The 11,012-nt window shown below is 34.7% G+C and overlaps 1 protein-coding gene across 1 annotated transcript in view; it reads left to right on the forward strand.

Moving 5' to 3' along the window:
- The window catches only part of LOC107744392 (cadherin-22-like), a 215,524-nt gene that overhangs the window by 121,010 nt on the left and 83,502 nt on the right, over positions 1–11,012 (forward strand). Inside the window, exon 4 of the mRNA XM_016558018.1 lies at positions 4,281–4,575. Coding sequence (XP_016413504.1) covers positions 4,281–4,575 — 295 coding nt within the window. The remainder of the gene's footprint in view (positions 1–4,280; positions 4,576–11,012) is intronic.

The following is an 11,012-nucleotide window of genomic DNA, read 5'->3' on the forward strand; positions in this document are numbered from 1 at the left end:
GATGGATGGATGGATGGATGGATGGATTGATGGATGGATGGATGCTCAGTTTGGGTCTCTGAATAAAATTGAGCTGTTTTATCCTCCATATTCTCACTATGTCAAGCTGTATGAGCCATAAAGCCTGATGGATCAAATATGAAGCTCAACAAAAACATATATGCAATCATATTTTTTTTTATATGTTGTCTAAAGTTTCAATAAAATGTTCCATTTCAACTAATTAGATCATTATTTCCTATTGCCGGCGTAATATGTGTGTTTCATGTGTATTTTTATATTTTCTAGAGCAGCAGTTTAGCAACAATCTAATCCCAAACTCTGCTGGAATCAATTTTGAATCAAATCTACTTTGTGTAGCGCTAATCATCGCCTGTGTAGTGTTCCAAATCAGTCACTTCTCTCGGTTAGTAGGTGTCTATGTAGTGAAGAAGCAGCCTGAGGTTTCTAAGGATTTTCAAACTGTGTACCAAAATGAAGCCGGCTTGAGGGCTGCAAAATGATGTGATTTGGTTTAAGCCTCTTGTTAGGGAGTAAATGAAGTCAGAATAATCAAATATCACGAACAGTCACAGATGAAAGGAGTTTTACAGATGAAACCTATTAGCAAGCAATGCAGCTAGAGCGGAAAGTCCTCCGCCTGACCTGAGGTTTGATGTCTTGTGCTCAGACAAGACCAATAACGCCGTTTATCAGGTAAAACATGAGCTGTGGCGTGTTTCTCCTGCTTTCATTTCATTAGGGAAAACAGCAGAGTCAGAGGAAATCCAGAGCAGTCAGCAGATCGTGTTATTATTTTAACATTCACAATTAAGGGAGCAGATGTGATGTTGATCATATGATCTCCATATGCGTTAATGTGCACCAAAGACTCCAGGAGCGCGTCGTGTTTCTGTTCTCCGATCAAACGCTCGCTGTGAGCAGACAGGGAGGAGGATTATTTATCCTCCAGCTCTCCAGATATTGCCCAGCTTTCTTTGTCTTCCTGTTTGAGAGTTTTTTTTTTTTTATTACTGCTGAAATATTGATACGGCAAAAAAGAGGATATTTCCAAGCGCATGTTTTATTCGACTGAGGCAGGATTTGAAATGAGGAAAGAGGGTGGGAAAAATAAAATGCAATCCTGTAGGCCGGCTTGCGTTATTCCCATGTTTTACGGCAAATACCTAATGAAAATCCCCACGGGGGTGATAGAAGCTGCTATTTAATTAAGAGTTTAAAAAATATTTAATACGTCGATGATGGAGAGGGTGATTTCGCTCTGTCCACTGCTGTTTAGAAGACTTTGCCAGGCACATTAAAATGTGAAACAGGCACAGACCGAAGCTAAAGAAACCCAAACTGATGCAGTCGATGGAGCATTACAACACTGCAGCGCTGCAGATACCTCTGCATTTCAATAGCTCACATCAGCCTTTCAGCATCAACATCTCCCTGCTGATAAAAAAAAGACCAGAATTAAAGACCGTTTTTTTGCTGGTTGGATTTGGATTTGCAGGGTTTATCTGCTGGAAAGTGCACAAAACCACTCTAAAACCATCTAGAAACCCCTTTAAAACCATCTAGATAGACCATCATAATTATATTGCATTGTATTATATGTTTCGGCATCAACGTCTCCCTGCATTTTTTAAAAATTTTCCATTTTTTGGCTGGTTGGATCTCTTAATGTAGAGGTGACTTCTTGAGATTTGTTTCTTTGTTTTGTGCCTTTCTGATCAGCATCTGCACCAAATTGCATTTTTTTTTTCTCGATTTTGGCCTCTGAATAAAATTGAGCTCCATATTGTCACTATTGAAACCAGAATTAAAGATGATTTTTGGCTGGTTGGATCTAGATTTTCAGGTTTTACCAGCTGGCAAGTGCCAGCAACAATTCTAAAACCATCTAGACAGACCATCTTGCTGGGTTAAAGCATCTCTAGGCTGAGGTTTAGCATGAAAGTCTATAGGGCCTTTCGCACCGCGGGAACCTTTTCATAGTACCCATTTCTTGAGATTTGTTTCTTTGTTTTGTTTGTTGGACCCCAGAATGGCTCCAAACTTCACTTCCAGGCTGGACTTTAGAAATACGTCTGCTTTTGTATATAACGAGCCTCTGGCAGGCCGTGTTTCCAGAGCACCAGGTCCCTGAAGCACCGAACTGACCGGCTTCATTACTGATCTATAGATAAATGGCAAGGATTGTGATAGTCACCCAGTAGCGATTGCTTGGGTGAAATACATTGAAACACTCTGAAACTCCAGACAAACTTTAGACCGTATCTGAACCACAGAATTAGCAGTTATCCAGACACCAGATGATTTGAAGGGGTGTTCACAACCCATTTAACTTCTGTAATGTGATGAGTTTCAGTGTGAAATAGGATGTTTAATGGGGAAAACAAATGCAGGACAGGACTTAAATTTATATAATATATATATATATATTAAAAAAAAATTCACAATATAAAATTGTATATTAATAATATTAAAATATTATTTAAAATTATTATATTTAAAATATTTAAAAACAGAAAATTATTAATATTAAAAATTCACATTATTTTTTTGAATATTCATTTGTCTGTCTGCATGGCCTATAATCCTTCAAACTTTAAAGGCTTTCTACACTTTTTTTTTTATTATTATTATATATTTTTTTTACATCAAATGAGTTAAAAGTTTGACAAACTTTTTTTCCAACGAGTTAAAAGTTTGCCTTAAACATTTGCTTTTTTAGTTATTATTTAAAATAAAAAAATACTAATTATTCATAATGAATATAAATTATATAAATTAATCTTAATATCATTATTTCAAAAGACTGTGACACAAAATATTTAACATTAATAATTAAGATAAATTGTATAAATGTATTAATTTGTATTAATATTCATAACTAAAATTAGATATTTATAATAATATTTGTTAGATTTAAATGAACATTTATTGCATTAAAATTTGAATTTCAATTCTCTATTCTGTTTGCTACCTCAATTTAAATTAAATTCTACTGCAGTCGTTTAATTAGAATTGAACGTCATTCTCAATTCAGTTCAATTACTGAATGAATCATTCACAATAAGAGCAGGAACGTGCATTAAGAAAGTAAATAAGGGTGTTTCTTTTTGACTTTTGAGACTGGCTGTCCGCAGATTGTTTTGTAGCGGATGAAATGCATTTGTTCAGGCCTTGTAGTCAATATCCGCTATGTGTACCGTACATCGGTTGCCATAGTAATGAGTCAAAGCGATGCCAAGAGGCTTGTGCAGAACCAGAGGAGCCGTCAGTTTGGAAAGAGAGGATGGAAAACTGGGAATTGTGCCTTTCATCATGGCAGCTCGCCATATTACTGAACTCATGAGGCAGATCAGAAGACATTAGCCATGGAGAAATGACTGTATTTTACACATGGATATGCTGTGTACCCAAACCATTCATTCATTCGCTTTGTAAATGCTTTTTTAATTGTAGGTCAAACTCGCAAACGTGTTTGTGTGAACATCAAGTATTATGTTGCTTTACTGTTAAGTCTCACAGTCGTTCAATTCACAATTCCCAAATTAGAATTAAATTTGATTTCACAAACAGTATGTGTAGTGTAGTTTTAATATTAGAAATGTGGGATATTTCTAGAAATATTATTTATTAATAAGGAATATTTTAACTGCTGCTATATATGCAATTTTGAATTTTTTTTTTTTTATAAAATATACAATATTTTTATAGAATGTATTTTTTATTACATTATTATTATTATTATTATTATTATTATTATTATTATTGGTTTTGTGGTGGAAGAACAATTTTTTCCTCAATGTTTTTATATATATCCTTTATTATACAATCATTAAAATATTATCATCATCATCATTGGTTTCATGGTGGAAAAGGACTTTCCTCAATGTTTTTTAATAAATAAATAATACATTTGATTTATTTATTTATTTATTTTAAAGTTACAAAGTTGTCTGAAAACAATGTGGTGTAATTGTTATGTTGCTATATGGTTTTGATAGCTCTAAATTACATAGGACGCATAATTAGTCAAAAATTATGTTGTTTTTTTTCATGTTTTGTAACTTGTTTTGGACTAATGAAATTCCTGAAGTTGTCTGGGCATTTAATTTCTATGCATTGTAATTGTTTTCTCATCATTCCAAATTAAATGTCAGTTCACCGTTTCAGTGTTTCAGATCCTATTCAGATATTTCAGTTTCCTTGAACATCACCACTTCACCCAGCACATCCAGACTGGATTAATGTCCTCTGACGCGGCTCTCTGCTTTAATCCACAGATCCATTCAGACTCTGATGAAGGCGACGGCTCTATAAAGTACACGATCTCTGGAGAGGGAGCAGGGACGGTCTTCATCATAGACGAGGTCACGGGCGACATCCACGCCACCGAGCGTCTGGACCGAGAGGAGAAGACCTTCTACACCTTACGAGCTCAGGCGCGAGACCGCCAGACCGACGCGCCGCTGGAACCCGAGTCTGAGTTCGTCATCAAAGTCCAGGACATCAACGACAGCGAGCCCAAGTTTCTAGAAGGTCCCTACATTGGGAGTGTGGCCGAGCTCTCTCCTATCGGTAAGAGTTACACTGATTATACAGTATTTATATGCTAACTGCAAATACTGGTTGTGTATATTTGTATACTGTGTGTTCAGATCAGCACTATTTTATTACCATTGATCAGGATAATTATAGTTAACTAAAACTAAAACCATAGAACAATTTTTGTTACTCAAAATAAAATAAGCTTTAATAAAAAAACATTTTTATTAAATAATTTTAATTTAAATAAATTAAATAACAATTTTTAATTTATTTAATTAAACTAAACTTTAATTAACTTAAATTAATTACACTTTAATTACTTTAATTTAATTGAAATAAAAATGTATTAAAACTATATTGACATGTTTAAAAATAAAAACAAAAATGATTAAAAATGACAAAAATACACAAAAGAATTACCAAAATTTTACCAAAATAAAAAAACCAGAAAATATAAAAAATAAATACAAATTGAAAATACTGATAGAAACAAACAACAATATTAATAAAATAATAACAGTATCTCAATGATACTAAAATGACCCTCTCATTGATATACTATTATAGTTTTTGTTAATATTTTGAATTCGTTTTTTAAATAGTTTCTTTTCTTTTCTTTTTTTTAATTTTAATTTTAGTTAAAGTTTTTAATAATTTAGTAATTTGTGTTTTTGGTTTGTTTTCATATTTGTTTGTTATGTCTGTGTAGTTTTTGTTATTACTATGTTTTAGTTTTTAGTTTGTTTATTTAGTTTTAGATATTTCAGTACTTTAGTAGTTATTTTAGTACTCAAACTAAACAAAAATGAGAAATGTTGCCTTTGCAATAGCTGAAATAAAATAAGTTATACGATTTAGATTTTTATATTTAATATAAGATTTATATTTTATTTTATAAATAAAATATTTTATTTCAGTTCATGTTTATTTTATTTCAGGTAATGCTTTTTATTTATTTATTTATTTTTTAATGGTTTTAGTTTTAGTTTCAGGTTACAATAATAACCCTGGTTCAGATCACAATTTAAAATACAAGTGTTGCATCTTCAGCATTGTTGCACAATGCCTAAAGGAGAGTCGTTTTTTACTGTCATGGCAAAACAACAATTTGAACGGATGCTTGCTGAGCAATGACATGGTGCATGTCCAAAAATGTCAATTTTTATTAATACTTTTTAATTATTCAAAAGGTCAATATAAATGCATACAATTGATGATTAGTCAATTCGTGCTTTTGCAATGTGGGTATTCTAGCTAAAAAAGTACCATGGAAGCACCATAGTATTTTTAGAAGTACCATATAAATGTCAAAGTACTGCATTATTGGCATCTGTACAACTGTACAATGATCCATCACAGTATTTTGTATTATTTCCAGTGTGTTTGTGTGTTTTGAATCAGGTGCGCCTCAGCCGAAGCTCTTATGTGCGTGTTTGCGGATATAAAAGATTTTTAAATGCAGGTTACAATAATGTAATCACTGCAGCGCTGCACGGCTGTGAACTTCCTGATTGAAATTAATTCCTGCTTCCTCAGCACATCAGCAGCAGCGACTCGCTGCTTATTGACACGCAGAAGAGAGAGAGAGAGAGAGAAATATGAGCGAGTCCTCCTCTCCCTGTAGGCTTCTCCACCTTTCAGTCAAATTATACATTAAAGAAGTGTGGACTTCATGTTTTATACATTGAACAGTGGCGGCTGTAATGAAATAACGGCTCTGCTTAGTCAAGCAGTTCCTCTTTGTTTTCTGCTTATGTTTGAGGTCCTGGACAGAACGAGCACTAATGGTCTTATTGTTAGAGTCTCGGGAAGAAGGTCAGTGTTACTCGGCCAAACAAACTCAACGGCACATTTTCATTTAGGTGCATAGAAAATGACTGCATAGTAAGTGAGTCTATATAGTATATAACACCTTACTGCAACGTCAAACAATAAAAAAAAATAGCTAAATACATAGTTATAGCAAAATAATGGTTAAAGTTAATATCAGATTGTTACATTGCTACATGGAATTCAATGTTTTGTGTTTGTTGGTTTGTTTGTTTTTTCAAAAAAATGTATTGAGCTCACCAAGCCTGCATTTATTTGATAAAAAATTCAGTAAAATCATTAATATTGTCAAATATTATTCCAATTTAAAATAACTCTTTTCTGTTTGGATATATTGTAAACTGTAATTTATTTCTGTGATCAAAGCTGAATTTTCAGCATCATTACTCCAGTCTTCAGTGTCACATGATCCTTCAGAAAATTAAGTATTCCCAACAATTTCCCCCATATATTACCATTTCTTTCTTTTTTATTATTATTATTATTTTTATAATCCTTCAGAAATTATCTAAATTATTTCAAACTTATAAAATAACCAATAAAAGTAACCAAAACACACAACAAAATTACAAAAAAGAACTAAAACTAAAAATATAAAACAGAATACACAGACACATATATTTATTTATTACCATTTTCCATTTTATTTATTCTTTATTATTTTTAATAATAATAATAACTCATCTGTATTATAAATAAATCATTTCATCCATGTGATAGCTAATTTCAAGCACTTTTCAAACTTTTAATTGGTCGCGTACATGTTTATTAACGGCTCAGAGATCTTAAGCCAGGCCTGCTCACGCTTCATATTAAACTCGACTAGTCCTCTTGATCTGACATAAAGAGCTGCAGTAATTTTCCAGCCACAGAGCTTTAAGTGACCGGCTAACAGGTGGGTGGTCGTACGTAACGGCGCTAATTGTCCCGCGGCAGACAGAGCTAATTTAACGACATGTTGCGCAGTCGCTTTCCAGCAAACTCGCCCCGTAGATGTGTGAACAACTGATCTAATAAGCTGCAGTGCATTCTTACCACTCCGCCAGAGAGAATTCAGCAATAATCATAAAAAAAGTAATCACGGACGAGCCCCGGGCATATTCATTTTCACTTACCGCCTTTGTCATTTTCTGCCTCTCTTTCTTTCCCTCTCTTTCTCTCTCCAGTGGCTTCGCTGATATTCATGGCCTTTAGTGTGCTGTTGAAGCCAAGTCACATTTGTTTGCATATTATTCACACACTATAGATGCTGGATGTTGGCTAGCCCAGCCATGAGCCGCATAGAGGCACAAAACACCACCTGCTAATCACAGTAGCCGCAAAATCACTAGAGCATGACTATCTTTTGTCTATTTTTGTTTGTTTTTCACAAAATCTGACATTGGTTTATGAAATGTGCATTCTGTGGCTGTATTTTCTGCATGAAAGGATCATATTGCCTATAAGACTCATTCATGATGTCCAATAAAGCTTCACTATTGATACTATTTTATCTAAGTGATATCTAGAGAACGGGGAAAAAAATATAATATTTATATATTATAAAAAAGTAATGTTTAATGTTATTTATGTATTTTTCTATTATTAATATTATTAATAATTAATTTTATTTAAAATACTAAGCCGCAAAAACTGTTTTCAACATTGATAATAAATAAGCATATTAGAATGATTTCTGAAGATCATGTGACACTGAAGACTGGAGTAATGATGCTGAAAATTCAGCTGCAGATCACAGGAATAAATTATATTTTAATATATTTTCACATAACAAAACAATTATTTTAAATTGTAATAATATTGTACAATTTTCCTGTTTTTACTGTATTTTTTATTTAATAAATGCAGCCCTGGTGAGCAGAAGAGGCTTTTTTTTTTCAAAAACAGTAAAAAAATCTTAATGATTCCATATGTGTATATAATCTTAAATGTCTTTTCAAATGCAATAACCAATAAACTAATGTCATATTTTAACAAATTATGGTGTTTTAGGTAAATGCTTGCCCTTAGCCTCTATAAATTATTAAAACATTTTAAATGGCAGGTTGAAAGACTTTGTAGCAGATACAACAATTGAAAAAAAAGTGGCATAAAACTAATGCATATATTTGCTATTTAATGCTATTTCATTTAATAATACATTGATTTATCTTCCCTGAATGCAGGACTAATTTTGTAATAAGTTGCTTTTTTATGTATAAAATACTGTCATCTGTGCAGTGTAGTAGACATTTTAAGAAGACAGATATTTTCCTCAATATTTAGTTTAGTTTATTTATTGTTTTTTTTTTCAAGTCTGACTCTTGTTTATTTGGAGTAAAGCTATCTGTGAATATTTAAACCAAATGCATCTCTTCCCTTCCTCGAGTTGAGAGACCCAAAGTAATGCTTTAAATATTTATGCTTCTGCAATGCTTTGCCCACACTTTCAGATCTCCTCGGATGCATGCAAAAATAATATGATGCTTGTACGTGTTGTGTTGTGCAACAGATGTCTTAGCATAGATTTAGAGGGAATGTTCAGAACCCCTTTGAATGATTCACCAATACGGTTTCTGCCAGTGTCAGATAATAGACACACAAAGCCGGCGGCACTATCGTATTCAAAAGAGATTTGCATTTCCAGAAGGAAATAACAGAGCATGCGGCAGAAGAACAATGTTGAAGTTTTGGGTTACTTCAGGTTCCAGGCTTTAGTTCTGCATCAGTGCTGCTTTGTAATTATCCTGAATGACATGAATATCCTGACGTCTGATTGAAGGGACATGTGTTTGTGACCTATAGTGTTCTTGTACCATGTGACAAAAGTGCTGCATGATGGATGGTTGTGATGGAGAGATTTGATTGATGGCCGATGGAAAGGTTATGTCACTGGGTCTGAACTCTGGCGTTCTGGCGTCTGACCTGATTTGATCTGTGTTGACTGACACGGCTCATCATGTCTAGAGGAGCTATCTAAATGCACTGGATATTCTAAAATGCATCTTGAAGCGGATAGTATACAGTGGGTACGGAAAGTATTCAGACCCCCTTAAATTTTTCACTCTTTGTTATATTGCAGCCATTTGCTAAAATCATTTAAGTTAATTTTTTTTCCTCATTAATGTACACACAGCACCCCATATTGACAGAAAAACACAGAATTGTTGACATTTTTGCAAATTTATTAAAAAAGAAAAACTGAAAAATGCTCAGTATTTAGTAGAAGCACCCATTTGATCTAATACAGCCATGAGTCTTTGGGAAAGATGCAACAAGTTTTTCACACATGGATTTGGGGATCCTCTGCCATTCCCTCTTGCAGATCCACTCCAGTTCTGTCAGGTTGGATGGTAAACGTTGGTGGACAGCCATTTTTAGGTCTCTCCAGAGATGCTCAATTGGGTTTAAGTCAGGGCTCTGGCTGGGCCATTCAAGAACAGTCACAGAGTTGTTGAGAAGCCACTCCTTCGTTATTTTAGCTGTGTGCTTAGGGTCATTGTCTTGTTGGAAGGTAAACCTTAGTTCCAGTCTGAGGTCCTGAGCACTCTGGAGAAGGTTTTCGCCCAGGATATCCCTGTACTTGGCCGCATTCATCTTTCCCTCGATTGCAACCAGTCGTCCTGTCCCTGCAGCTGAAAAACACCCCCACAGCATGATGCTGCCACCACCATGCTTCACTGTTGGGACTGTATTGGACAGGTGATGAGCAGTGCCTGGTTTTCTCCACACATACCGCTTAGAATTAAGGCCAAAAAGTTCTATCTTGGTCTCATCAGACCAGAGAATCTTATTTCTCACCATCTCGGAGTCCTTCAGGTGTTTTTTAGCAAACTCCATGCAGGCTTTCATGTGTCTTGCACTGAGGAGAGGCTTCCGTCAGGCCACTCTGCCATAAAGCCCCGACTGGTGGAGGGCTGCAGTGATGGTTGACTTTCTACAACTTTCTCCCATCTCCCGACTGCATCTCTGGAGCTCAGCCACAGTGATCTTTGGGTTCTTCTTTACCTCTCTCACCAAGGCTCTTCTCCCCCGATAGCTCAGTTTGGCCGGACGGCCAGCTCTAGGAAGGGTTCTGGTCATCCCAAACGTCTTCCATTTAAGGATTATGGAGGCCACCGTGCTCTTAGGAACCTTAAGTGCAGCAGAAATTTTTTTGTAACCTTGACCAGATCTGTGCCTTGCCACAATTCTGTCTCTGAGCTCTTCAGGCAATTCCTTTGACCTCATGATTCTCATTTGCTCTGACATGCACTGTGAGCTGTAAGGTCTTATATAGACAGGTGTGTGGCTTTCCTAATCAAGTCCAATCAGTATAATCAAACACAGCTGGACTCAAATGAAGGTGTAGAACCATCTCAAGGATGATCAGAACAAATGGACAGCACCTGAGTTAAATATATGAGTGTCACAGCAAAGGGTCCGAATACTTAGGACCATGTGATATTTCAGTTTTTCTTTTTGAATAAATCTGCAAAAATGTCAACAATTCTGTGTTTTTCTGTCAATATGGGGTGCTATGTGTACATTAATGAGGAAAAAAAATTAACTTAAATGATTTTAACAAATGGCTGCAATATAACAAAGAGTGAAAAATGTAAGGGGGTCTGAATACTTTCCGTACCCACTGTATACACACACACACACACACACACACA

The sequence above is a fragment of the Sinocyclocheilus rhinocerous genome, unplaced genomic scaffold (assembly GCF_001515625.1).
Source record: "Sinocyclocheilus rhinocerous isolate Xijiao unplaced genomic scaffold, SAMN03320098_v1.1 scaffold1488, whole genome shotgun sequence".
NCBI lineage: Eukaryota > Metazoa > Chordata > Actinopteri > Cypriniformes > Cyprinidae > Sinocyclocheilus > Sinocyclocheilus rhinocerous.